The sequence below is a fragment of the Mugil cephalus genome, chromosome 6 (assembly GCF_022458985.1).
Source record: "Mugil cephalus isolate CIBA_MC_2020 chromosome 6, CIBA_Mcephalus_1.1, whole genome shotgun sequence".
NCBI lineage: Eukaryota > Metazoa > Chordata > Actinopteri > Mugiliformes > Mugilidae > Mugil > Mugil cephalus.
The window spans coordinates 4,434,390-4,462,327 of NC_061775.1; the positions used below are offsets into that span (position 1 = coordinate 4,434,390).

The 27,938-nt window shown below is 40.1% G+C and overlaps 4 protein-coding genes across 5 annotated transcripts; 2 read left to right on the forward strand and 2 right to left on the reverse strand.

Moving 5' to 3' along the window:
- Positions 1-226: 226 nt before the first annotated feature.
- On the reverse strand, positions 227-17,319 carry LOC125009729 (serine/threonine-protein kinase NIM1). 2 transcript variants are annotated; one of them, XM_047587899.1, is made up of 4 exons: positions 17,204-17,319; positions 4,057-4,347; positions 3,264-3,532; positions 227-2,384 (listed from the first exon to the last, which is right to left on the reverse strand). In XM_047587899.1, exons 1-4 carry the CDS (start codon positions 17,274-17,276, stop codon positions 1,632-1,634), a joined length of 1,386 nt encoding a protein of 461 aa, XP_047443855.1. In that variant the 5' UTR covers positions 17,277-17,319; the 3' UTR covers positions 227-1,631. The 2 variants fall into 2 exon arrangements, with proteins under 2 accessions (XP_047443855.1, XP_047443856.1); XM_047587900.1 differs by lacking the exon at positions 17,204-17,319 and adding an exon at positions 6,054-6,126.
- pole4 (polymerase (DNA-directed), epsilon 4, accessory subunit) lies at positions 7,170-10,174 on the forward strand. Its single transcript, XM_047587901.1, has 4 exons — positions 7,170-7,564; positions 8,084-8,168; positions 8,328-8,369; positions 9,893-10,174. The coding sequence occupies exons 1-4, from the start codon at positions 7,319-7,321 to the stop codon at positions 9,904-9,906; spliced, it is 387 nt and encodes a 128-aa protein (XP_047443857.1). The 5' UTR covers positions 7,170-7,318; the 3' UTR covers positions 9,907-10,174.
- ccl44 (chemokine (C-C motif) ligand 44) lies at positions 16,156-19,305 on the forward strand. The gene is made up of 5 exons (XM_047587902.1): positions 16,156-16,331; positions 17,237-17,366; positions 17,918-18,065; positions 18,182-18,260; positions 18,360-19,305. Exons 1-4 carry the CDS (start codon positions 16,268-16,270, stop codon positions 18,218-18,220), a joined length of 381 nt encoding a protein of 126 aa, XP_047443858.1. The 5' UTR covers positions 16,156-16,267; the 3' UTR covers positions 18,221-18,260; positions 18,360-19,305.
- An 889-nt stretch (positions 19,306-20,194) lies between these two features.
- On the reverse strand, positions 20,195-27,816 carry slc1a6 (solute carrier family 1 member 6). Its single transcript, XM_047586939.1, has 11 exons — positions 27,658-27,816; positions 25,932-26,198; positions 25,677-25,814; positions 24,977-25,184; positions 24,049-24,091; positions 23,698-23,826; positions 23,388-23,572; positions 22,950-23,183; positions 22,634-22,828; positions 22,172-22,306; positions 20,195-21,929 (listed from the first exon to the last, which is right to left on the reverse strand). Exons 2-11 carry the CDS (start codon positions 26,152-26,154, stop codon positions 21,731-21,733), a joined length of 1,689 nt encoding a protein of 562 aa, XP_047442895.1. The 5' UTR covers positions 26,155-26,198; positions 27,658-27,816; the 3' UTR covers positions 20,195-21,730.
- Between the last annotated feature and the right edge of the window lie 122 nt (positions 27,817-27,938).

Sequence of the window (27,938 nt, forward strand, 5' to 3'; positions counted from 1 at the left end):
TTTTACCGAAAGAGCTTGACACGATTTCAAAATAAATTCTGAGAATTGGCAGAGGAGTCCAAGGTTTTATTGGAAATTAAGTAAGCATGGGATCATTCAGCATCCAGGGGGAAATCTCTTAAAATGGAGTCTTGCACGCTGCAGAACAAATGTTCTTATCTCTAATAAAATGGCTCCTCGTGGGAGGACAAACCAAGATGTCCAGTAAAGGAAACAGTTTAAATCATTGTTTGAAAATAACTTTATTTTATAAATGAATATGAATGTGTATGAATATATCCATAGCTATCATTATTAATACAGAGGCATTAGCTTTAGACCAGTGTCCACAAAGCATTTATGAAGAATGACTCTACAATATTAGCATAATACAAAGATAATAAATAAAATTAGACTAAAGCTCTGTGAAAGTTAACAGTGTGTCTGCTCAAGTTTCTGCCACAAGGAATAATTGTGCAACGTTCACGTTACAACTACGCTGATCAGCCATAATATTAAAACCACTCACTGGACATTGACCATCTTATGACATCAATGAAACTTTTGGCCCTGGCATTCATGTGGATGGTATTGGACATGTACCACCCACCAACACCAGACCAGACTGTTCACTGGGCGTGAGGCGGGGTACACCCTGGACAGGTCGTCAGTCTATTGCAGGGCCATTGTAGTACGGAGAGACAGACAGCCATTCCCACACACACAGTTTAGAATCAGAAATGAACCTAAAGAGCATGTCTTTGGATGATGGGAGGAAGCCGGAGTACCCAGAAAGAACCCATGCAGACACAGGGAGAACATGCAACCTCCACACAGAAAGGCCCCAGTCTATGGATTCAAACCCAGAACAGCGTTGCCAGATGTACGACAGTTCTTGTATTTGTACAATAATATCACCATCTGTACAAGCAATAATTGTAAAAATCCCATAAAGTACGATAATTTGACCCCTTCAATACATGGCTATTAACAAACAGTGTGGTTGGTTTAAGGTAAAACTGCATTATAAGTTATACAATGTGTTCTGACGTAATGTTTTACCCAGCTGGGAGACCTACACAGTATTAGAAACATATATAGAAAGGTGGTTATAATGTTATGCCTGATAGTTCTATATCCAGTGAAGGCATTGTAGGCAGATGTGGCACATACACACTCAAAAGACTTAAAACACCAGTAGACTGGATTTGCATTTGATCTGTCCTAACTTTGTTTTATGTCTAAATTCTCTCTGAATATAATTTACCTCATAGTTTTATATCGACTAACCAGACATGTTCACTGTGTCTCCCTCTTTAAGATTTCCTATGGCCTTGGATTAGTTCAGAAGATTAATGTTCTGACTAAGAAGGATTGGAAGATCCTGCCTATTCAGTGATTGATGAACGTTTTACGTCATTAACTCGCTCTTGCTTATGTAATCAGAAAAGGAAGGCATAGCTAATCACGTTAGACATGTGGCTTAGTCTATGAGCTGTAAATGTGAGAAGACAAACCTTCCGAGTCTGATCTCAAACATGTAACGCAATGCCTGTGGTGAATGGATGTCAGCAGGGAAATGGATGTACACATGTATGTGATAAAGTGCCTGTGTAGCCACAGCTGTAGCAGTCCAGAACAGCCATTTCTCATTACTGTATAACACAGACTGCAGAATGATTGTGTTTGTCCACAGATACTGCAGCCCACTGGTTTGGACTCGTGTACTCATCAGGCTGAGGCACAGAATAACCTATAGCTCCCACTGATGTCCTTTTCTGGACCTGATGGAGGAGGATCCGGTAGGTCCCCGTCAATGGGCTTCTGGAGTCTACACAGGGGTTGTTTTGCAAATGAACTGTCACGATGCCTAGATCTGACAGCAAATTCTTCACCTCTTGCTCCTCAGCACACAGAGTCTGGTTGGCCTGAGCGAAGTGGGCCGGGGACAGGGACAACAGCACATACGGTAGAGGGTACTCAATCCCCCTCAGCCATGCACTGTCTGTAATCTGTGCAAGTGAGGAGCGATCAACAGGCACAGGCCGCAGCATCCCCTTAATGACCAGCTGGCACTCAATGGGCACATAAGTAGGGATGCTGTAAGCTCCCTGCATAATGCAGCGCTTCAGCCTCCCCATGTTGTCCCCATAAAAGGGTAAAGTTGCAGTCACCATGAAATATAAAAGAATCCCCAAGGCCCAGATGTCTGAATAGTATCCAATGTAGCCTTTTTCCTTAAAAAGTTCAGGTGCAGCATAAGGTGGAGAGCCACAGAAGTCGCTGAGGAGCTCATTAGGACGGCTTTCTGTGCTGAAGCCAAAGTCACCAACCTTGATACAGTAACTGGTTGTGTAGAAGATGTTCTCCGGCTTGATGTCTCTGTGGACAATGTTACTTACATGCTGAAAAATAAAAGCAGAGGCGGAACATGTTCATAGGAATTTTGATGTTGACATTACTTTTGGTGAAAATGTCCTGAACCCTGAAAAGACTGAAGATGATAGTGAAAGCAAAAGCAGTTTGTCCTTAGGGTTAGGGTTAGGCAGACTATGGATTAAAGCTCTAGCCTTGAAAAACAGTCCCTGAATTGATTGTGGTTTTTCATGTCACTGCTAATCATTCCTGACATCTGTCTCTACAACCGTTTAAAAGCAAAATTACTGTGAAGAACAACAACACCTTTAGCTGTGCAACTGTGTTTTACTATTGATTAATTAATGAGCCAAGACAACTGATGGCCATTCATATTGGATTGTTTTAATTTAACAACTAGGAACCCCTTTAAACCTCCCATTAAAACACTGCTGTGCTGCTATCCATAAAACCTCCTTATAGGGACCCCTTCAGTGTAGCCTCTGATATGGCCAGACACAGACTCCCTCTGGGGGGCTGGGGCTAAAATCAACAACTGTTTCACAATGTGAGAGTATGTTACAGAGTTCTGATGGCCATTATTGTGAGATTTTGTTTGATGTTATTTACACATCGCCCTTATACTCAGATGTGTGTTGCCAAAAAATTCATTGATTATTATTCTGGTAACAATGGACATGGTCTGAGTCCAGCTGGGGAGCCTAGGTTTCATTTTTATCGCTCTTCTTTCTCTCCCCACTTCTTCCCCCCTCTCTATTGGCTGTACTAACAAAGAAGGAATGTATGTTTCACACTTTATTTCTCGTAACTCAATGAAATGAAAGATGAATCCCCAAAAAGTCCCTGTACTTAAGATAGAGATGCATGCTCTGTAAGAGATGATGATAAACAGTGACATTGGAACTCACCATGTGTTTAATAGCAGAGATAATTTGTGCAAAGACCAGCTTGGTTTCCAGGTCGTTGAGCTTCCCCCTGGTGGTGATTCGAGAGAACAGGTCTCCACCACTGCCGTACTCCATCACCAAATACAGATTCCTGCTGGTCTCGATCACCTCGTAAAGGCGCACTATGTTGGGGTGGCACAGCTTCTCCATGCAGCTGATCTCTGAGAAAGTGAAACGATGGCTCTTCTTATCCAGACGCACCTTGTCCATGACTTTAACAGCGACTCTCTCTGAGGCAGAAGAAGAGAGGAGAGATTTGGTCAGTGATGGGTTTAAAGAGTGTCTGGTGAGGTGTGAGGTTGAAATCAGGGCAGACACTTACTTAACGGGTTTAGGAAGAATTAAATGGGTAGACACCACTGTTACATGACTATGAGGAGAAGATAACCGATTTAATTTCAGCATTATTCTGATGGCTGGAACCAAGGACCCCCCGTTGACATGAACACAGAGCCTGTGAAACTTACAAGTGTGAATTTCATAAAGGCCTTTCAGCTGAAAATAATTTCACAGTGCGGAGTCAGAGACGATTTGAAGAGACCAGAAAGGCTCAGGTCATGAAATGTGTTCACAAATATGAAATATTTTTTTCTATTTAAAACTCCAGAGTTCAGACAGAAAGGGCACGTGAGGTGTGGTCAGACTAGATAGAAAGGGATGCCAGTCAAGTTATACATTAACTACAAAACACAGATGAGGCATTAAAAGATAATAAGTGGATGAGCGACTGGGTTAAAAAGATGACATTTCTGACCTTTGGTCAAGGCATGAATGCCAAGCCTGACCATTGAGAAGTTGCCCCGTCCGACCTCTCCTCGCAGTTCGTAAAAGCCAACCCTTCGCCCGATCATCAGGTCGTTGACGATCTTCTCATTGTGCACCATGTCATAGACGACCTTCTCGAACGGAGACTGCTTCATTCTCTCTGCTTCGGTCAGTTGTGGGATGGCACGTGCCAGGGGTTTGGCTGGTTTTTCCACCTCTGGAGACTCATCTTTGGAGTTTTTGCTTGTTTTCTGCTTTGGCCATAATCTCGTCTTCATTGCTTGAAAATAAAGCAAAGAAAGAACAGAGTTTGACGGCAGTGCAAATAAGGCGGCAGGACTGTTGCGTGAAACTGCAGAAATATTAAGATGAATTAACTTTTTTTAGTTACGGGCTTGAAGGGAGTTTTATACACTTGTTGTTCGTCATCAGTACGAGGGTGTTTGACCTTTACAAAAATGTGCAGAGAAGTTAATGTGGCTGTTTCATGTCCAGGACATAATTAATCAGATTAACCTCCATGTTACCGTGTTCTGTCCTCTTACATCAACCCCAACCAGAAATTTTGTTATGTTTTACTTTGTAAGTTATAGGTATATTTTAGTGAAAATGAGGCATATCGTATACAAGTAGGTGACAAATAAATTAATTATATTTAATGTAATACTTTTAACTGAATTTGCAGATGTAAATGTCTACCTATTTGTTTCCTTTGTTTGAATCGTGCACCTAAATCATATTCAGGATGCCAGCTTTCCACTCTGCATTGTATTTGATAAAACACAAGCACCTCTGTGAGTTCAGTGATTAGATTTGCAAGTCCGGAGAGATGGTATCTTTTTGGATTGTGTTAAATCACTTTCTGCATGTTTTTGTTTTTAATAGCAGACAAAAGCAGGATATGTCAACCTTTCCCGTTTGGGTCTGTTCCATGAACCAAAGTCACACAGGACGCAGATTTTAAGACTCAGCACATCAAGTAGTCGGTTTTGTGAAAATGTTCTTTTTAATGCGAATCTTGTGCAATGTTTCTTTTGTTTTCCGGGAAAGTATTGGTTGTGGCCTCAGCATTACGTAAGGAGCACAGCAGGGTCAGATGGCAGATTGTTCATCTGGCAAGATGTCTATAATGTAGCAGTGCAAGCTTTCAAAATGGCTGCACATTTGATGAATTATCGGTCAAATGATCAAGTAAACAACTGATATGAAACTTTTGTAAACTTACAGTGTGCTAACAGTGTGTCTCCTGTGGCCATAGTGTGTTATATTTAGACTGCAGGCTCAGGCCTCAGAGGGGACAGGATTACTTGCTCCTTTTAGCGTATTAGTGGGTCACTTTTTGAAAGTAGATGGCTATGTATAGGTTGCTAATGACGGTTGGACATGAAGTAACAGAGCGGCCACTTTAAGGTTACTGTTGTTTGAAGCTACAGTTATTTAACTGATCAAGAAAGGCAGGTGATTTATATCAACACTTGGGCCATGTGTGCATTTGAAGGGAATATTCTAGATATTGCTTGCTTTGGCTGCAGTATATAACAAATGTAGTAATTAAAATTGTTGTTAAAAATAAAAGATCCCCTGGACAATGGAGTAGCCTTCCACAGTCTATGAAGCCGACTTATCTGTGTAGACTACAAATCATAATTGGGAATGGAAGTACATTCAGTATCCCATCAGCCATTTTCTAGGTTTAAATAATGCGAAACAAACAAACAAACAATAAAAAACAACCTTATTACAGCACCATTAACAAACCATTTCCTATTCCTCTATAGCTACAGTGCTGCTCCAAATATTAGTCACTCATTGATAAAAACAAGTACAGGTTTCTCATTTCGTCTTAACCACCAAATCTTCAATAGTAATTAACAGAGGTTTAATCAGCCTTATAGACGATTTAAGGACAAAACATACTGCAAGAAAAAAAAACAACTAAACTACAGAGTTAAATATTATAAATGTTTACAAAGTAGATCATTTTACCTTGGACTTGTGGGTCCTTCATATCTGTCTCTCAGGCCGCAGCACCTGAATGTGAATGTTTATGTGAATGGATCTCCAGAGGACTAACGCACACCTCACAATCCTATTAGCACAGTGTATTAGTGGAGCGTTCATCATGTTCTCTAACACAACCCGACTTTGTGGAAATGCTGCGAACATACTTTCAAAGGCAGATGATACAAATTATATTACGATATGTTTGATAACTTTCTTCAATGAAATAAATCTCTGACACTAACAAATCCTAAACTCAATAATAACATAATATCAGCAACATACAGAAAGAAATGATTACAACATTATATAGATAAATATATACTTTAAAAGGTCAACAACAATTTACATGAAAATGTTGTCTTACCATTCACAAATAATTACACTAGTAGGTCAGATTTTGCAGTGTAACACATTCACCACAAATACCTAAATGTAATTTAAGCTGAATGAAAGGCTGATTATCACCTGATTTTAACACAGTTCTGCTCATTTCTTTTTGGTTAGAGGCCCACAGCTTTCGTGTCCAGCTACCCTCCCAGCTCTCTTGTAAATTATGCTTTATGCCAAAATAAAATGCTAAAGTCTGATTTTACATCTCATTCTAATACATTGTGATGCAAAAAAGTTATTGAACATAGTTGATAATTTAGCTACAGGTTGATGGAGACCAGAAACATTTTTTCAAATAAATGTGGTGTTGTTCCATGTCTCTTGGATGTGTAACTAAGCACCAAACATATTCTCCACTCAGTAAGATCACCAGCAGTAATTCTATGTGCAGCACTGCCCTCCAGTGGTCATATTGTGAGTAAAGTTCAATTTGATCAATCATATATATTGTTTTCTTTAACTTGTTTCTGTAATTTATTCATTTGAAATGTAATTTCATTTTAGAAATAACACAGTATTACCACAATCTATGGCAACCTCACAGCCTCTTGACATTTCCACATGCTGCACGCTTGTGCTCTAGGCGGCAACGTAATTTGATTGACGTTGTATTCTAGCCAATAGCCACTCGCTGTTTCACAGTCTGTCCAATCAGCGACGAGAATGAGTTGGCGGGGCCTGCGCTCACTGACCAATCAAAGCGGACTGCAGTGCTGCACACCGAAAGACCGGAAGCACATGATGGCGCGCTGCTGCTGGACCTTATGTTGTTATTAGTATCTGTGACATGAAGCTAGTAAACTGGAGCGACTTTCGTGTGTTTTTTGAAATATAGCGTTTGTGTAAAATTTCGAAGAATGGCAGCAACGGTGGCAACGCCGGTCACCCCGACGGAGCACGATGCTGACCGGTGTGGGAGTGAGGAGGAGAACCGCGGGGCCGAGGCGGAGGAGAGCAGCCAGCAGCAGACAGGCCCCGCCGCCCCAGCGAGCCACAGCCGGCTCTCCAAACTCCCGCTGACCCGCATCAAGGCTCTGATGAAGACCGACCCAGACGTGTCCCTCGCCAGCCAGGAGTCTGTATTCATCATCGCCAAAGCCACGGTAAAATTAGTCATATGTAAACATTAACATTAGCCAGACTAAGCTTACGCAGCGTGGTGATTTTCTGATATCAGTGCAGCAAATCGATTGTGTATGTAACAACTCGACGATGAATATCATTTTTACTGATATCTGATCAATATCTTCATTGGTATCAATTAATGTAGCACATACTGTAGCACAGCAGTCATGACTCAAATATCTGTAGCTCTTAAAGTACACTTATACACAGCAGTGCATGTTAACAATGAGAAGGTCCTTTAATGTAAATAAATAACCTATTCAAGGACTTTCCTCTGGTTGGTGAGAGCAGCAGGTTGTTGTTTATCTATATACTGAGCTTTCTAAAATATTGAAGCTGAGGTCGATTAACGGGAAACCAGGGGATGTGTGACTTTGCTTATGCATTTATTAAAGATTAATTTGGCCTTACATCTGTTTTGGTAGGAAAATGTGTTTAATGTTATTTTTGAATTCAAACAGCACTAATATCTGTCTGAATTTATTTCATTCTTCTAGGAGTTGTTTGTTGAAATGATTGCCAAAGATGCTCTGGTGTACGCCCAGCAGGGGAAGAGGAAAACTCTGCAAAGAAAAGACTTGGGTGAGTGCTGTGAAGATATTCCGATGCCACTGGGTTTGGGCTTTTACTGGACAAGCTTAAGAACTCTGAGCATGTCATAATTGTTCAACTTTGTGCAGAAATACAGATTTTTCTAGACTGAAAAATATTCAACCCTCCTCTTTCCTTTTGCTTCCACAGACAATGCAATAGAGGCCATAGATGAGTTCGCATTTCTTGAAGGTAAGAATTGCTAAGGTGACAACAAAGATACAATAAGACCTGGATCATCCTAGTGGCACTGACACCCTGAGACCCCTAGATGCTACACACACTGGCACCCACTGACAACCTGTGACTCCTGGGTGGAGGTGCACTGACACCTCCCTGGCACTCACCGGCACCCACTGACACTCTGTGACTACATGTCAGGATCTATCCAGTGGCACTGACGCCTCGTGACCACTAGGGCAAATCCTGGCACTGACGTAGAGGGCTGCTTTGGGATTGGGTCCCGTGGGACCCAACTCAAATCTTGCAGGAACCGGCGGTATACACTTTGCAACAGGCGGGAGTGGGTGGCTAAAAAAAAAAACACTGCGGGATCGGGACGTAGCCTAGCGACAGGATGTCAACAAATGATGTCGAAAGGAACCTCAAAGAAGGTATTTACAGCACTAAGACAAAGCAAGGCAAGTCTGACATTTGGAGAAGCTTCTCAATTGTCTATGACAAAGATGGAAACGAACTGTACTTTGTTAGTTGTAACGAATGTCCAAAAATGTTACTCTACAATGGACACAAATCCGGCACCCATGAATCTCTTCATTAATAGCCTATAAAATGACGTGTTTTCTCCTGCGGGACAGGGACACAATAACTAATAACTAATTCTGCGCCTATTGGTATATTTATATTTAATTATTTTTATTATTATAGTTACACAAACATTAGCAGTAATGATAACCAACTCCTGTTTCATTAACAAAATCCTCAATAATAAATAATAATCAGATTCCTATTTACATATTCGTGGCAATATGACTACTTATGATGTCTGACTGTCACTCTGTTGACAGACTGTCACTCTGCGCACTGTCACTTTTCTTTTCTTTTTTTCCCCCATATTTACACAATGGGATAAGCTCCCAGTGCCACGGAGGTGTAACAATGCGCTATATTTGTTCGCATATAAATATCTATGTAAGAATAAATCAATATAAGCTTGCCCAAATGTAAAGAGAGTCTGTCAACCGAGTGGCTCAGACATCATAAGTAGTCATATTGCCACAAATATGTAAATGGGAATCTGATTTCTATATAATCTATTTATTATTTAGGATTTTGTTAATGAAACAGGAGTTGGTTGTCATTACTGCTAATGTTTGTTGTAACTACAATATAAAAATAACAAAAATATTTAAATATAAATATAACAATAGGTGCAATATTAGATATTGTAGTTTGGTATGACAAAAATAATAAATAAATACAATAATGATGTTCATCGTTACTCGGTATTGAATACATATTTAAATCCAACATGATGAATAAAAATGTGTTTGATATACTTTGTCAAGAGCAGTATCTCAAAAGAGTGGCAGTCATTCCCAGTAAGGCACAGCGCGTCAGTGTCGAGCCACGGCATCAGTGTCGGGATTTACCCTAGTGGTCACAAGGTGTCAGTGCCACTGAACGATCCTGACATGAAGTCACCCGAAATTGCACCCGAACATGTAGCGCTGATTCTTTTATTTTCTCTGCAGGCACGCTAGATTAAAGGCTGATGCAGGAGGACAATCAGAACATTGAAAATCTCAATATCTGCAAGCATCCAAGAAGCTTTCCATTTGAGGGTTCTGGGACACTTTCTTGTACTTTTCTAAGGCAAAACTCTCACATTGGATGTTTATAAATGCTTTTATACAATGGATACATAGAATTTTTCATACGTAACGTTGAAGGCATTTGTGTTGATGTGTTCATTTTTTGTAAATATTTGTGAAATACTGTTGTACAATGAAATAAATGTACGTTTTAAACAACCAGTTTCAGTCAGAATGAAAGTCTCTGCAGCAGTTCATCTTAACTAGTTTGTCACACCCAGCATTACGTGGAAACTAAATATGGCCATACTATGCGTGGTCAACTTCAAAATACACGTTCAGCAGAGCGTCATGTCTTCTGCCCTTAAAAAATTTGTATTACATTAACAGCAAAGAAAACAGTGCATTATCAAATCAAGATCTGTGTCGACTTGGCTAAATAGTTAACGACTCAGTTAAAACACTGAAAGACGGTAAGTTTAAATAAGTAAACTGCACTTCCTGGGTCAAATCAGCAGTTCATTAGATTTCATGCACTGGGCGCAGATTGTTTCATTTTGTAAAGTTTTGAATATGGAGTATACCAACCTTTGGCAAGACGAATGCAATCAGAGATCTCAGAAAGCTTCACAGAGAGACTTGAACCACGGCGTAGTGTTATTTGGTTGACAGAGCTGTGACAAGCTGAATTTAATGTAGAAAAATGGTGGACAGGAAGAAATTGTGCGTCTGCTTAATCACTTCCTATATATGGGCGACATGCAGGCAATGCAGTGAATGGCACATGCTGCAAGCAGTACTCATAGCTGTGAAAGTATATTATATATGGCAGCTTCCTCATGTCTTCCCGTACAGCTCAGGTATTCCTGACGCTCTGCACCAAACTTCTGTCCAAGGTGCTGATCACGAGACACATAGAGATGTGGGAGCTGTCCAGGGTTCTGCCCTTTAACGCCTTTAAATATCATTACTTTCACTGAAAAGCGACTGCTTAAAATATGAACTAATTTAATGATATAGGTTAAAATAATGCTATTTTAGGCCTACTGACATGTGACTTATGCTGCTTGTATTACACTGTATTTTGTTCATAGTGGTTGTTTGAGGGATGACATCAGACTAGCACTGTTGGCAACTTGTACTATTTTAATATTCACTGGACTTAATAACACTGGCTTATGAAAAGTGAATGGAAAACAAGCATTTAGTGCTTTTTGAGTCTACATTATATAGTTGTGTTATATTTTCTACATTTTCAGAAAGGTTTGAACAGTGTTAATGCCCTGCGGTGCTGAAAAGTGTAGCCTCGAAAGGAAGGTACACCCAACACTGGTATGAAACACCAATAAATAAAACAACACAGATAGTTGAATGTTAAATCAAAGCAGATTTAAATGTGGTGTTTATGGAATTTCTCCAATGTGTTTTTTATTATATGCTGCATATAAAGATACCAACTATTTCTCAGATTTCTCGTTGCCTTTTTATTTGAAGGTGACAAATAGATAATGACTTATATTTAACATTGTTGTGAACAGAAAACCTAATCTTCTCAATTTTGCTCATAATATTTGATAACAATAAAAGCGATAAAAAGTAAAATATGTCAGCTCTTTTTTCAATTTTTGCAACACAGACAATTTTTTTTCATGCAGTTTGGCTGTAGCAGTAATACTTTTTGGAAATCCACACAGTGCAACACAATGTAAGCCAGCAGTGAAATGCTGAAGGTCAAATTTCTTGCTCAACACGGTGACACTCAGAAAATCACACAGAGCTTTGAGTTTGCATTAGGAATGTATCTGAATCTCTCCAGGCCTGAGATGTGTGTTGTTCTTCCTGGCAGCATTTGTTAAACACTTCTAAAGTGTCCAGTTTCACACTCTAGGCTCAGTCAAGACCCCTTGAGTTTTTGTAGCAGGGATTTTCAAAATAAATGCCTGAGTGTGTTTAAGCTGATTTTCTGGGTTTAGTGTTTCGGGGGGTAATGAATCAGAGCTGTGAGAAGCACAGATGTTTGGTTCCAGACGAGCGCTAGTCAACTCCCTGCAGAGGAATGCCTGACTGGCACAGGGAAACACGCAGTACTCTTTTCTAATAAAATATAATCACATGTCGAAGGACTGGACATCATTTTATTTCCACAGTCAATAAAGACATTCCATTAAGGAAATCTCATGTGAAAAGAATATGCAGCTCTTTTCCCTGTCCAGAGCAGAGCATGAAACCGTGAATCTGGGACTGATTGGCTGGATGGTTATCCTTTATACTGATGGGAACAAGGAACAATGGCATGCTGAGGAAATAAGCTTTGATCCTGAGGCTTTGCTTGTGAAAACTGGAAGTAAAGCTTAATTTTAACATTCTGCAGTCTCAAACTAACTAGTAAAATAAATCACAATGACATTTGAAATCATCAAATATCAAATAAAATATGACCTGTTTTCAGTTTGACCTTAAACGAATAGTTTAACATTTTCAAAAAAGACTTCTTTTGCTTTCTTTTTAGATAAGTAGATCAATATTACACTCATGTTTCCTTTCTCAGTATAAAGCTACAAGCCAGAGGGTGATCAGCTTAGCATTGCGTGAAAAATGGAAGAATGTGAGAAGAGCAAATCTAAACAAGACCAATGGCCCAGACACACCAGACAGTCATCAAAGAACCACCGACTGCAAAGACTAGATGTAATGTTGTCACAGTGTCTGAGTCTGGATCAAAAAGCTACACTTGTACACACAAGTACACTTGTACAGCCAACAGACAGCTGGCTTGTAAGTTCTGAGCGCGCATGAAAGGAAATAACTTGTCATGCCAGGGGGTGGCAGTAGTCTGTGTTCGATTTGTTATTCAAAAAGCGAAACTGGAAGTCATATTAGCTCCGAGGCTTTGAAGCCAGGAAGAACTACAAATTGTTACACAGAGCTAGTGTCTCCTGATTATGCTGATCAGTTGGTGTCCAGTTTATTCCTTTGAGATGATCATTGCATTGTGGAAAACCTTTCTGTGTCCTTTAAACTTTAAAATTGATTTCTTTACTTGCTTTACTTCAGTCGATCTTCCCTCACACTGGTTCCTCTCCACTGTCTTGGTGTGTCAAACCCCTTCCTGCAGAATGTGCATAAGACTTTGTCAGTCGGCAGTTCCATCTTGTTTTTTTGGTATTCAGTTTTCAGCCTGTCACTACCAGATCTACTGCCCATTTGCACATACGTAACGCTGACTCTCCTGGACAAACTAACCGAAAAGCTTTGCCAGAGACATTCAGAGTCATTCTGCGCTGCAGATGGGTTAAGTGCGTTAAAAATTTGAATCAGATTAACCATGATGATGGATTCATTTGTGTTAATGTGTTCATTTTGATGGCCCTAATTTTTGTATTACTCACTGTTAAATCTATATTAATTTCTGGCTTTTCTACCTCTTAAGCAGCAAGACGTTACACAGGCATACATTTCCTTTTTGATTTCCCACAGGTTTGTGGGTCTGCACACCTTGACAGACCGAGATGAGAGGAGATATTTTAATGACTGCAAAGATATGCACATAATGTATCTGGCTCACAAGCAGACCTGTAGTCATGTGGAAGGTATGTTTTTGCAGCTGAGATTCCAACCTGATTTCTTGGGTCAAATTCTTGAACAGTCAACCCCACCCCCAGCACACACATTCACACACACAAACACTCACATACACACACACACACACATATTTGTATAGCTATCTTTGTGAAGACATTCATTGGCATAATCCATTCCCTAACAATTACCCATAACCCAATTGTAAACTTTATGCTATAGCTAAGTCTTAATCCTCAAGCAGCCTTGTAAAGAAGTGAGGACTGGACAAAATGTCACTTTGCACAAACATGTTCACTTAAACCGTAAACCTGTAGTCAAACTGGTCCTCAGAAAGATAGCTATACAAGAGCGCACAAACATACACAACTTTTTACTCCAACCCCACCCCGCAGTCCATATACTGCGTATTTTCATGTACAGGGCTTCATAAGGGACATATTGTTGCCTTGTTGTCTTAATATGTTATTTTCTTTGTTTCCACAGAGTTTTAGAAGCCAACGATAGTTTGTTTAATGTTAATCTGTTGAAACATAGGAACTTAGGCGTGGCCTTATTGATCTGATCCTACAAAATGTGTTCATTACATGTCCTACATCAGTGTCTAAAGCAGTATTTCCCTTCTTTATGGGTGACTCATGTTCCTATACTGCCCTGCCAAGGTACTGAACATTTGTCTTTGTCTTACTGTCTTACTTTTCTTTTTTCCAAACCACAGTGCATCCAGTGTTTTCATGCTAATGAAGTGTGTTTTTTAAATTGGTGAACTTGATTTATGTAATGATGAAGAGAAGAGCATATTTTCCCCCATGTACAAGACTACTAGTGGATTTGAACCAACTGTTTTACTTTAGGCCTCTTAAAAACAAAACAAAAAACCTGCTATTAACAAAGCATGTTGAATTCCTGTTCCAGCTTAGTTTGCCAAGGTATCATGGTTCTCCCTGCAGATAAATGATCGAACATAAATAACATGTCAGCAGAAGGCTTTTCAGATTAAAATCAGCTATAAATGTCAGACTTTGGTGTCAGTCCAACAGGAATAACTTGAGGGGGGATACAGGTTTTTGTAAAAATCTGCCAACAGCCTTAGCAGATCAGAAGAAAATGCATCTGCAAAACATGTTACATTTTTATTGACATTAAAGGGCTAGACATACACAGATGTTTGCTAAATACCACAGTGGTCAGTCTGAGAAAATGTAGAAGAACTCACCAATGAGGAAATTGGCTTGGGCTTGTGCGACGTGAAATGGCGGTGGAAACATTTCTGTAACTGTCGTACCCAATAAGGCCTTTGATCATTTATATGTTGTTGTTGTTGGCCGCACAATTTGACTTTGTCATCTGTGTTTGTCATTTTTCTCTACCACAACGTTTGTTCAAAGGAATATCTTTCTCAAACAGATGCAGGCCTACATCAATTTATCTGATTTCTGTCTGTGTAATCAGGTCCTGCTGCTATTTTCTGTTGAAGCCTCTGCTTGACTCTCGGCTTGTTCTTGTGGTTTGGTTGCTGAAACAAAGAAACTATTTTATTATGATTTATGGGCAGATAAATAAAGGATGCCAAGACATGTTAAGGGCATCTGAACATCTGAATCGGGTTACTGGCCAAATATATTGCGTTTACTTGGTGACACTGGTGCAAAGGCATGAACTGAGCCGCACACAGGAAATATCAGCAAGACAACATAAACCAGATTCAAATAAAGTCATCATGTTGATCTTATATTACCAATGATACTATAAATGGGAGGATTTTTTCAGACATCATCAGCATAGAAGGATAACGTTTAGTTTGCAACAACCTGAATGAACAGGAATAACAGCAAGATTCCAAGAACTATACCTTGTGGAAGATCAAAAACCTGACATTTTTCATAAGAAGTAAACAAACTTCAATGTGCTCGTGCAGCAAGTATCCAGAGACAAGACAGAAGACACAACACACACACAAAAAAAAAAAAACATCGGACACAAGGTGAAAAATTGAAAGAACACCAAAGAAACCAAACAAATCATGTTTTAAGAAAACCTGGTGTAGCTGTGCTCTGAAGTCAATAACAAGATTCGTGGTTAAGCTAAGCAGTTCATCATGGTTTCTACAGTAGATGTGTTTGGCTTTTTCTCTGGAATCCACAGCTACTGAAAGAAGTCAGACACGCTTACTGTTCCCAAGAGTTGCTCCTGCTACACAATTTGCAAACCACGGTTAATTACATTTACTTTCTGTAATAGGAAGTATCCAGTATTTGTGCCATTTTTGATTGTCAAATAACTGGTAATAGGGATTAATTAATATGGGAATGGATGTGAATACCACACGGCGATTACTTCTCAATATCATCCCTTTGATCTGTGGAAAAATGCACCAAAGGAAAAAAAAAAGAAAAGAAATGGGATGAAGGAGGAATTTAAAGCCTCAAATGAGACAAATGAGGCTTGGCATCCTAGGCGAGGAGACAAGAAGGGAGAAATGAGCGAGAGGTGAGATGAATGTGAAAGAAAAAGAGAATGAGGGAGGGAGTTTGGTTGAGCGTGAGAATGACTGTAAATGGATAAACACAGGATGGGAGGGAAAGACGATAAGACAGAAAAAAGAGGTGGTGAAAGTGAGTGAGAGATGGGCAGGGAGGCATAAAGAGAGGGAGGGAGTAATATAAGAGAGGCAGCCATAGAGGGAGAGGTGACAGAGTAGATTATCCTCCTCTCCTCCTCTCTGCCAGCCTCACCATGTTCATGCTGCAGATGTTGACTGTTATCTCCCTGACTGTTATCTTCTTGGCATCTGTAGAAGGTAGGGCACAACCATACTTTCTCTGTGTGTGTCTGTGTTGCATGGTTTGCATGCACCCTGCAGGTGGACAGTGTAGCAAAGAGAGCGATGGCGAAGACAGGGAAGGAAAGGAGAGGGATAGCAGCAGCAGGGAGGCATGGATGTAAACAGAGGGGCAGAACGCAGGACAAGCATCTGAAATCACGCCACACTCACAGAAAGGAAAGCAACTGTGTCAGATGGTGTGGTCTGTTTTCTAAAATGCTGGAATGGAAACGCTGGTAGTGCACTAACGTGTCTGAGGGAGGATTTAAAATCATCTGTGGCATAACAAAGCAGCACTGTCCTATTTTACAGCTCTTGTTGCTCCTGCTGCTTCACATCACACTTTCATTTGTTGACAGATTTGCTTTGTATGAAGAGACATCATGGCAAACGCTCCACACAAACACGCACTCCCCCTCTCTTTTCCTCACTTTCTCCCATTCCTCCACACTACGGGATTCCTCTGACATTCTACTGTACATATCGAAGGTGCACGTCCCTGTGCGAGATGTGTGTATATATAACTAGAGGGCATGTGCACATTCTGCAGAAAAGATATATTTAGTCTACAAAAGCTGCCACTCTGCCACCGCTTTAGTCATGGCTGAAATCAAAATTTGTAATGTTTTGAAATGACGGTGCTACGTAGTAAATGTGAATTCAACATACGGTGTATCTGATGCGCTATTAATGTATGCCGTTGGAAACTTTTGTGGTATCGGTTGTGTTATGTTCTCACTCACACGATTTTCATCCCTGACACAAAATCTAAAATATAATCGAAGGTGCCAGCGTAATATAACTGAATGGGGTGCCAGAAAACTTCCATATCATTCTGTCCTACTCACTCTTTTTCTCTGTTTGTCTCTCTTGTCTCCCAGCTAAAGGCGTGCAGATGCAGAGGGATGTCCAGTGTTGCATGTTGTACTCCCAGGGCAAGGTGCGTACCAAAGATGTGTTGCGGTTTGAGGTACAGACGGAGGGGCCTGACTGCAGTATACAAGCCATCATGCAAGTATTTCAGCTATCCACTCCTGGAGCTAAAGAGCACAGAGCAATCTGCAGGCATGGAAAATATGCCTCTCGTTAGAGAAGGGTAGAGCCGGGGCTGAGAGGCATTGTCATCTTTCCAGGTCATGTTGTTATGGCAGGGCTCGGAGCTGTAATTGCCAGGGAAGTAAGAAAGGAAATATGTGGGAATAACAAGCCATCTGAAAATACCTTCCGAGCCAGCTGAGCCTTGCCGCAGCCAGACAGTCAGAACAGCAGGGTTTAGTTAAGTAAACTGCATTGTGATACCTATTGTTTCCAGCAGCTCAGAGAAATCTAATGTAGCTGGGGAATGAAAAGCTGGCTTTTCATGTGGTCCAGTTAACAAAAACATGGAATTTTTATACAATAAATACAAGAGTTTCTCTTGTTCTTCTCCATTTTAATACTGAGAGATTTCTTTTAACTTTACTAACTTCTGACAACAGGTCTTAAATCCCCTGAAGCTCTGCTACAAATAACTAATATGTACTTGAACTGTGCTTGAAAATAACAACTTTGCTTTTTCGCAGTTTTTACACAAAGAAGGCGGTGAAATGTGCAGACCCCAGGGACCGGAAGGTGATAAGGTTGATCAGAAAGCTCCTCCAGAGACAGAAAAGCAAGTCCCGCCAAACCACGTGGCTCCTTCCTCATAACAACCTTCCCGTCATGGCGGAGGTCAGTCACATTTTCAAAGGACTTTGCTTTAAATTACGTGAAAGATAAAGTGTCATGAAGTCACATGTACAGTGATGTGTCAACGAATTATTGTTTCCTCCTCTCGTCACCGTTAGGATAAGAAAGACAACTGGGCAGCTCTCAGTGTGGAGTGAGGGAGCTCCAACTAGTTTGGAGGAAAACTCGTAGTCATAAGTAAGGCTCTGTTGCTGACACTCAGATGTAAGTTGTGTGACTTGCATATCACTAAATGTCTTATCTAACACTTTCTGCTATATTTCCACATTTCCTCAGGCCAAGAAAACTTTCAGCAGCTTGTCTTCTTTTCATGGCGCAAACTGCTGACTCTCCAGTCCTCTCAAGTCTCTCTATATCTACACTTTCTGTCTCCCCGGGACCAGACCTGGGCAGCAATACATATTTAAATGGCTTTAGATATTTAAACATGAACTGCGGTCGAAATATGCCAACATGTTGCTGGAACTGTTTCAACAGAGGAGTGTTGTTTGTAAGATAAGTTGCATTGATATATATATTTTTTTTCTTAATGGCTTATACTGTTATTTGCCTGAAAGTGTCTCCCTGTGCAACAGCATAACTTCTCACGGCTGATGTGATATCAGTGAAGCAGATGTAATGAAACGAGAAGTGATTTTAATATTGTATATCAACAGGATACTCTATGCTTGTTTGTGACTTGTATATCTTAGACATGTATTGACACTTCACACAGTAAGGACAATGGGATGTCGTCACAATGCACGTAGAGTGCAAAGTACTGGGAAACGACTTGTGTTTGAATCAAAGTTTTCAGATTTAATAATAAAAAATGTGTCCTTTTTTAGGATATATGTGACTGTTTATAAAAATCAAAGTGGGGTGATAGAGAAGATTTCTCCTGTATTCAAGCTTCTACATCTCATAAAGAACCAGTTTTCCTAATACTTTCTCCACTTTGTATATTGACTGTTTGTAAACTCTGTGTGAAACCTGAGTCAATCTTTTAAAATTACGCATCTACAATCTACTTGCAATCTACATTTGTCTTTTCTCACCAACAGTTTGTCACTTAACTATGCCAAAGTATTCATGATTCAATTCACCATATAGCCAGGCTGTTAAAACTTAGAGGGCTGAACTGTGTGTGAAACACACAAGCATTGTATTGTAGAAGAATGCACTATATGTTAAAACACAATATCTCAAGTAACCTATTTTATAAATGAATCTGAAATAATGACTGGAAGTGTTTCAGTGTGTCTGTTTCTGGGTATCATTTGTCTCTTACATGCTAGTGGCGTGGTGCGACTTCAGTCTCATTTTCCTGAGAGGATGAACCCTAGTAACTTTGAAGACCCCCTGAACTTTCCTCTAACACCACAATTAAGGTTGATGTTTCTTGATTTAATGAAGTATTTCAACAAGTTTAAGTCTGATTGCCACACAACTTGGTGCACACATTCATTGCCCACACAGGATGAACGTTTTGGATCCCTTTACTCTTTTGCACCATCATCTGGTGTTTCAAATTCATGAAGTAGTTATCCAATGGTAATTTTATCCAAATACTTGTTGACATTGCAATCACTATCTGCATGCTAATAAGCTAAACTATTATCTGCTAATCCTCAGCATTGTCACTGCGATCATGTTAGCATGTTAACATTAGCACTTCAATGCAACAATCTCGCAAAGCTACTAATATACATTTTTCTTTTACAACTGTTAGGAATGACCTCATAGTTGCACGTGTTAGTAAATTGAGTTGAAATGTAAATACATTTGTTATTTTCAAGAAAGGTAGAAAATTACAATAGCTAATTTAGTTAGCATGAGGCCTGGGTCATTTTCAATATAAATTTGAGGCGATGCAAGCAAGAACAATAACATTACATCATCTTGAAATTAAAACTGAAGTAAACATGACTGAGTTTGATCTTCATACATTCAATTGTTTACATTTAAATCAAACTGTCCTAATATAGTAGAATTCATTAATTAACAATTTGAAAGCTTTATTCTTACAAAACATTTGACCCTTGTTCGTTTCTGACCATAGATAATGGTTTCTGGATGGGAAAATATCCTCCACAAGGGGTAGCCACAATCACAATAATGAGAGTCACAACTGAGTTCCTGAGACATTTATTTTTCATATTTTTCATACATTGTCCATCAAAATGCTGAGCTGCTGTTCTATGGAAAATAACATTTCTACTAATGAACACCAAGCATAAAAACGTAAGTTAAACCTCTTAATGAGCATAAAAGTGTCACAAACTTGGACGGGGTTTCATGTTAAATGTTCACTTTCAAAATTTTGCACTGCAACGTTGCATCTAAAACAAAAAGCATAAAACAATTGTACATTCAAATTCTCAAAGCGTTCACAAACAGCATTTCTGCACAAAGCCGTAAGAACAGTTCAATGATTCGCTTGCAATATATGACTTCAATCAAGATAGAACCAAATTTAAAACATATTTTTGGTAAATAACATGGCACAGAATGCAGAAGAAAACAGAAAGGCAGGTGTAATGAATACTGATACTAAAATCATAAAATGAAGTGAGTTGTTATTCTGTGAGAGAGTAATTAAATGTATATATAATTTCAGCTGTGAAAAAATAAATAACTGATTATACACTTGTTGGAGAGATTCTCCTAGTAGTTGGGATAACAATAATATCTTGGAGTAAAATGAATGACAGAGAAAATTGACAGTTTCAGTATTATTATTACAGTGTAACCACGGTAACCATAGCATTACAGCCCAGTGCCCAGAGTTTCAAAGCACTAGCACCAAGTAAACACAAGAAATACACAACAGTATCATTAAGGGAGCACTGAGTGAAAAACATTATACCAAGTCACTTAAGAGATAACAACTTCAAAATAATTAGTATTTAAACTTTCCTTTTCGCCGTCTTCCAGTGTTCAACAGTCAAGTAAATTCAAAGACAAAAAAAACAAATTTAAATGTAGAACACAATAATACTAGCATTACTTTATTTACATCCAGCTGAACTTGTGTATGTTTGTGTAGTGCTGTAGAAACTTTATATCTAACTAACTTTAGAGGTAGTCATGGTGGAAATAACAAAATTAGGTGTCTGGAAATTAAATAATGTTAATAATGTTATATTTGAAGTCAAGCAAATGACCACAAAGTTCAGATTTACATTCAGTCCACTGGAAAATTAGCTGGTTTACTTGGTCTTGATTACTTTATAATACACTGTTTAATACACTGTTTTGCTGATGATGACATGTTCTATCATGCTCTGATTGCATGGATTTTAAATCATACCGATTTGAGGAAGGTGAATACTTTGACAGCATTTAACATGTTGAAGTTGTCTGACATTAACTGAATCTCTTGTAAAAACACTGAAACTGCTCCTTAACAGCATGTGTACTTAATTTCCTGTCATGTAGCTGCCCCAGGACAGGCTTGGCATCTCCTTGTTTCCCAGAGAAACTTCTGTATATGAGGGAATGATGTGAGTTTGTGTGTGCAACAGCAAAAGCAACACTGTGGAAACACAGAGCACTGGCTCGGCTGACCAAGAACTATCGTTTTCTCTAGGACCATCACTGCATTGTTATAACAGCCTCTTAGTATTAGTGATTTGGGTACATTAAGTCCTTGCAGATGACGCTCTTCACATTGTGGTTTCACTGTTGACGTGGTTGAGTAAGTCATTCTCCTGGCAGATGAGCTGGTAGGGCTTCTCGTTCTCCTCAATTACAGAGTTGTGCACCTCTTCATCTTGATTTTGCAGCTCTGTACGAGAAAGGTGCTCCACGATTCCAGCCCCGAGCGAGTCACCCAGCACATTGGTGGTGGTACGCAAGCGGTCCCTTAGGAAACAAAGAAAGAATAGTACAAAACAGAAGAAACGTGTAAAGAGACACAAAGATGAAAAACTAAATTGCATGTGCTACTAAACCACTTGCAAGCCTCCTAATCTGTTGCTCTGCATTATGCATCAATAACCTTTGTAGTAGTGGGACCTCTGGGTTCTCTGAAGCTTTACAATGACATTTAGGCTGGCACAAACCCAGACCAATCCCCATCAAGTTGACATTTAGTGGGAACTCACAAGAACCAATCCACAGCGATGATCAGTGTTATGTCCTCTGTGGGCAGTCCCACCGATGTCAATACGATCACCATGGTAACCAGGCCAGCCTGAGGGATGCCTGCTGCTCCGATGCTGGCAGCAGTTGCTGTGATACTGAGTGGGCGGTGGGAGGGATGGAGAGGACAGTGAAGACATTTAATGAAGGGAAATAAACAGACAGCACATGTGCACTCCTGCTGAGAGAAGCAGAGTGATGAAGGCACATGAGAAATTTAACACCATATGCTCGATTAACTGTATTACACTATGTGTTTATGAATAATATAACAGAAACACATTTATATGTTCTCACGAAATAAAATATAAGTATCACAGTATGACCTCTGAGTGTTAAAAGACAATACTGCATAGAAGGGTAATCATAATAATTTATGTATATGATGTAAAATTAAAACTAATTTGAAACTGAAGTAGGATTACCTGATGGTGAGGATCTGACCGAAGTTTAGATCCATGTCATTAACTTGGGCGATAAAGATAGCTGCCACAGCCTCATAAAGAGCGGTGCCGTCCATGTTGATGGTGGCGCCCACAGGAAGGACGAAGCGGGTCACTCGTTTATCCACATGATTGTTTTCTTCCAGACAACGGAAGGTGATGGGCAGGGTTGCAGAGCTGGAGTGGACAAGTACAGACACAAAAACACATTAGGGTGAACAGAGGTTTGGCTTAATAAACAGATTCATTTCATGTTCTGAAACATCACTGTTTGGTCGGTGGAGGGGATGGGACTCACCTGGAGGAGGTTCCCAGAGCAGTGATGAGCGCCTGCAGCAGCCCACCGATGAAACTGTAAGGGTTCTTCCTAGTCACCAGGAAGTAAAGCAGTGGCAGGACAAAGAGGCCGTGGATGAGGAGACCCACAATGACTGATACGGTGTACATCCCCAGCTGACCGCCCACTTGTGCCACATCCTTCATCTCCACGATCTTCCCTGCGATCAGGAACAGGATGCCCACTGGAGCGTACCTGGGAGGTGAAATGATTCAGATACAAAAAAGAGAGTGTTACATACTGTCTTTAGTCAAAATTCACTAGATGTTTAATGTTACAAAAACTTTTACATTTTTAGAAGAAATATACCAAAATGTGTGACCTGCCTGTTTTACTCAAGCAGGTCACACATTTCGGTATATTTTTTTTATTCTACACTGGAAGTGCATCTGTACTGACCAGATGATGATGGCGACCAGCCTCATGATGGCTTCATTTAAGCAGTCAAAGAAGTCTTTAAGAGGCTGGCCCTGCTGCTTCATGTTGCCAATGACCAGACCGAAGCACATGGAAAAGACTACGAGACCCAGAGCATTAACTCCAGCAGAGGAGCCAGACACAGGAACAGTCTCCTCCATTGTCTCCTACAGCCGTGTGAAAGGGAAAACATGCACAAGTTACAGAAGAAGTTGTTGAATATGTGACAATAGCAAGAATAAAGAGCTTACAGCTGAATATCTAGTTGGAAGCTGGATCGTTTTCCACCCACCTGTATGGTGTGCACCACCCTGCTGAGATTTATATTCAGGTTAGAAGCGGTGACATTAAGAGAGTCTGTGAGGTTCGGGGCCACTGTCACAATCCTGGTATGAACAATCTTCTTGTACATGGTTTTATACTGCAAAAGACATGGAAATCAAACCATTACCATGTGATGTGAAGACAATTAAGCAGTAAATATGATTTCTCACTCACTGTTAGGTGACAATGCTTGTTTTCAAATGGTTAATTGTAAGATGTGTTAGCTAGATTTGGATATCATTGATGATGGAAGCTGTGATTTTAAATCTGTTTCTTCAAGCTTATTTATTCAAATGTGAGTAAATGAAAATAGCCTCACCTGCTTGAAACAGGCCTCTACCAAATTGGGTGGAAACATGTTCCTGTGATAAAAATGAAACAAGACCAAGTCAGAGTGGATTACACACTTAAATTCAAAGTAATAAATAGTTTAAAGGTGGAGTAAGCAATTCTAAATTAAATACACTTTTCGTCAAATGCTCTCCCCATGGTCTTCTAGATCTCTGTTTTGCGCATGCTCAGACCAGGCTTAGTAAATCTGGGGCTCGAACCAATCCGCACTGGTTCAGCCAGGGTTCAGGAGCTAGTGTGTTGGCTGTGGAAAAACATATTGTTCTCTCTGCATGTTTTGCAGTAGTCACTATAGCGACCTCTTGTTCTTCCACTACCTAACTAAGTATGGAAACATTAATTGCTGTGTCACTGGTCGCTCTCTTGTTAGTGTTGCCTTTTTAAAGAGACAGATGTGGCTTGAACTATCCGCCATTGCAAAGATAAGCTAACTGTTTACCTGCTGCACCATCACATGTAGTGTACAGATAGGAGGGTGGAAAACATTTCCTCTCATTGTGCAATTATGTATTCTTGGACTAATCTAAAAAAAGAAGTTCCTGAATGAGAAAGTTCAAAATGCAAAAACGTGCCATGGATATAAGTATTTGCTAACCCAACACACAGTAAATCTGTTTCCTGTGGTTGGCAGTTTTTAATCGAATTACTGGAAACAGCATTTTAATCACCAAGTGTTGAAATGCTTGGACCAATAGAAAATCATGTTTTTTAGCATCCACGTGAGCACACTAATGATGAAAAACAACCTCCCACTGAGTTCATGGGGACACGTGAATGCATTAACTGCTAATAACATTTGGCATTTCCTGAAAAGATTATTACTTTTTATGGTAATTGTGACAATACTGTGACAACAAATGGCACAAATGAATCCAGTAAAGTTCCTGAGGAGCTACCTGATGAGATCCAGAAAAGCATCAGTAGCCTGAATGGATTCAATGTTTCCGCCGTTGGCCACAGGACTGTCCCGGCTGCCTTTTCCCGGTTGGATGATCATGACGATCACGATGCCAATAAACACAGCAATCAGGGTGGTCACCATGTAGTAGACCACTGCACGTATACCCATCTTACCCGATGCTTTGCTGTCCAAGGAAGAAATACCTGAGACAGAGGGATTTCAACATTCATTTGAGGACTCACTCTATCTACTGCTACTTTAGATTGTGACATCATACTACTTTACAACTGACTGACAAATATTTACCTCAGTGCTGTGTTCACACACTATAGGTGACAAAGGTTACAAAATGGCCAAATGCGGCTGGCTACAGTGTCAGTGAACTAGTGCTGAAGTGTTAGTCAGTGTTATTCAGTGTAGCATTATAAAAAAAAGCTTATTATACATCTGACACGTGGTGAGCGTGTTGGGCCCCAGTTTGTTGCCACTTTCTATTGAAAATAATAATAATAAGTATATAGATAACCAAACCAAACTAGACTTGCAGTACATTGAAACTGTTATTAACCTAAATCAAAGGGTCTCTTAGCTGATAGTCCTGGAAGAGTGAAATTCTAAATTATTCTATTGGCCTAACTATTTATTAATTGAAACATCCTGTTGTGTTTGTTTATCAGTGCTCCTTGGAAGCCAACCTGTAATCAGACTGGAGACAATGAGAGGTAGCACCAGCATCTTTAACATTCTCATCAGCAGTTCTCCAGGAAAGGAAAAGTACTTGATCGACCTCAGGGACAAGTTGTGGTGGCGTAGAGAAAAGCCCAGGATTACACCTGGATGAGCGTGATTCACATACACACATACAAAAGCAAAAAAAGAAAAAAAGAAGTCAAATTAAGTCAGGTGATTGACAAAACTGCTATTAAAACTCCCACGTGCTCTCCACTCACCCAACACTACGGCAGCGACAGTGAACAGAACAAACAGGTTCCTCCTGAGGAACCCTTTGACACTGCTCCTGCTGATGCAGTTCATCCTATCCTTCATGTTGCTGGCCCTCTTCTCCATGGCCCTGCGTAAGCGCCGCCTTAGGTCTCCTCTCTCTGGCAAGGGCGGTTTGTCCGTGTCCTCGTTCAAGAAAAGACTTGCACTGGTGGGGGGCTTCTCGCTCATAATCAGCTCCAGCACCTGGTCCAAGAGGCAGGTCTCGTGGGAAACTAGACAGAAGGGAGAGGATACAGGGAGGAATAATTGTTGACATAGCAAGTTATTTTTCCTCATGCAATTTAAGTCATCAAAAGTAAACTGTGTGACATATCTTACATGAACGTCTGTGCCCCGAAAGAGATGAAAGAGATTAAATGAACCAGGGGTGATTTGAGTGAAACATTTAAGCACTTGCTTGCTAATCAAAACCAATCCCAGATAAAAAAACAATTAGAGATAATGTGACACAATGTGAAACATGTCTACTTAATATAAGGCCACATAATGGGTTCAGCTTATCATGCTGTCATTGTTTTCATAAATGTCCCTTGTATTTGCTCTCTACCACCTTAGTGTGGTTTTCATATTATTTTCTTAAATTCAGCGGTAGAACAAATAGTAGATAGACTGAATATTTATCAGTAACAATTAGTATAAGTCATTATTAAGCAAAAGAGGTAAAGAATAATAATTTTAAAAAAAAGTGATTATCTGCGGATCTAAACTGACACCACATTGGCGGTGCCTATTTACTTGCTGACTGAAATTACAGTTCAATGACTACTGCAATTCTTAAGTTGCAGTTCCTCCACGATCCAATACGTCTGTACTGTGAGGCAGAAATGGAGGGAATCTAAATCATACAAACATCCCACATTCTTTCTAGATCCACCTGTGTACCACATGCACAAGCATTTGTTCATGACTTCATCTCATCTCATCTCCTCTCATCTTCCATACCGCTTAATCCTGCACTAGGGCCGTGGGGGTTACTGGAGCCTATCCCAGCTGGCATCGGGCAAGAGGCAGGGTACACCCTGGACAAGTCACCAGTCTATCGCAGGGCTAACACAGAGACATACAACCATTCACACTCACATGCACACCTAAGGTCAATTTAGAGTCACCAATTAGCCTAACGAGCATGTCTTTGGAGGAGGGAGGAAACAGAAGTACCTGGAGAGAACCCACGCGAACACAGGGAGAACATGCAAACTCCACCCAGAAAAGCCCGAGCTGGACTCGGGCCCAGACCTCCTTGCTGGGAGGCATCAGCGCTAACCACCGAGCCACTGTGCCGCCCTGTTCATGACTTCATGTTGTGCTATTTATTTATTTACTTATTTATTTATTTAAAATGTCCAGGTTGTTAAAAATATGAACAAACTATAAGATTTTGTTAAGCCAAAGATCCATCAAAACAAATTACACATAACTGGTCCTCGTGTTGGTCTTCTCCAGATAATACAGAGCAATTTAAGCAAAGCATGTTTCAATTACACTGCATGACGCTGAATATGTGGAAGTATATTTCTGTTCCTCCAATAAAGAGTAAAACTGCCGGTCTTGTTCTACAGCAGGGGCGTAAACATCAGCCCTATTTACTGTGATCATTTCCGTGAGCAGAAGTAGAAATGAGCTGCAGCGACACTGTAAAGAATTCAAAATAATGAGCCTTGTTAGTCTTACCGTGTTACTCTTCTTCGCGCGCGTGTATGTATCAACACGTGGCTGTTGGTTTCACTTCTCCTTATCTATCTAGGCTACACTGTTTCCTCTGAACCACCCCCTGCAAACAGACTGGAAATCCCAGAGAACAATACACTAAACAAGCGACGCTTCTTCTCTTTATTCTTTACGTCTATAACCGGGGTGAGCTCAGCCCCTTTATATTTTTATCCCTCCCCTGAGGATAGACACATATGATCTCCAAAGACTTGCACCTTCTCTCTATTTGCGTCATTTTTGTC

What these genes read in the sequence shown, in the direction of transcription:
- slc1a6 (XM_047586939.1), bottom strand. Translation starts at nt 26,154, where the DNA reads ATGAGCGAGAAGCCCCCCACCAGTGCAAGTCTTTTCTTGAACGAGGAC. An exon ending in GGGTGGTGCACACCATACAG is followed by an intron (nt 23,573 to 23,697) that starts GTGGGTGGAAAA and finishes ACACGGCTGTAG; the next exon opens with GAGACAATGGAGGAGACTGT. An exon ending in CTGGTCGCCATCATCATCTG is followed by an intron (nt 23,184 to 23,387) that starts GTCAGTACAGAT and finishes TTCACCTCCCAG; the next exon opens with GTACGCTCCAGTGGGCATCC.
- LOC125009729 (XM_047587899.1), bottom strand. Translation starts at nt 17,276, where the DNA reads ATGCAACACTGGACATCCCTCTGCATCTGCACGCCTTTAGCTGGGAGA. An exon ending in GAGACAAACAGAGAAAAAGA is followed by an intron (nt 4,348 to 17,203) that starts GTGAGTAGGACA and finishes TTTATTTTCAAG; the next exon opens with CAATGAAGACGAGATTATGG. An exon ending in CATTCATGCCTTGACCAAAG is followed by an intron (nt 3,533 to 4,056) that starts GTCAGAAATGTC and finishes CTTCTGCCTCAG; the next exon opens with AGAGAGTCGCTGTTAAAGTC.
- ccl44 (XM_047587902.1), top strand. Translation starts at nt 16,268, where the DNA reads ATGTTCATGCTGCAGATGTTGACTGTTATCTCCCTGACTGTTATCTTC. An exon ending in CTTCTTGGCATCTGTAGAAG is followed by an intron (nt 16,332 to 17,236) that starts GTAGGGCACAAC and finishes CTTGTCTCCCAG; the next exon opens with CTAAAGGCGTGCAGATGCAG. An exon ending in ACCTTCCCGTCATGGCGGAG is followed by an intron (nt 18,066 to 18,181) that starts GTCAGTCACATT and finishes CGTCACCGTTAG; the next exon opens with GATAAGAAAGACAACTGGGC.
- pole4 (XM_047587901.1), top strand. Translation starts at nt 7,319, where the DNA reads ATGGCAGCAACGGTGGCAACGCCGGTCACCCCGACGGAGCACGATGCT. An exon ending in TCATCATCGCCAAAGCCACG is followed by an intron (nt 7,565 to 8,083) that starts GTAAAATTAGTC and finishes TCATTCTTCTAG; the next exon opens with GAGTTGTTTGTTGAAATGAT. An exon ending in TCTGCAAAGAAAAGACTTGG is followed by an intron (nt 8,169 to 8,327) that starts GTGAGTGCTGTG and finishes TTGCTTCCACAG; the next exon opens with ACAATGCAATAGAGGCCATA.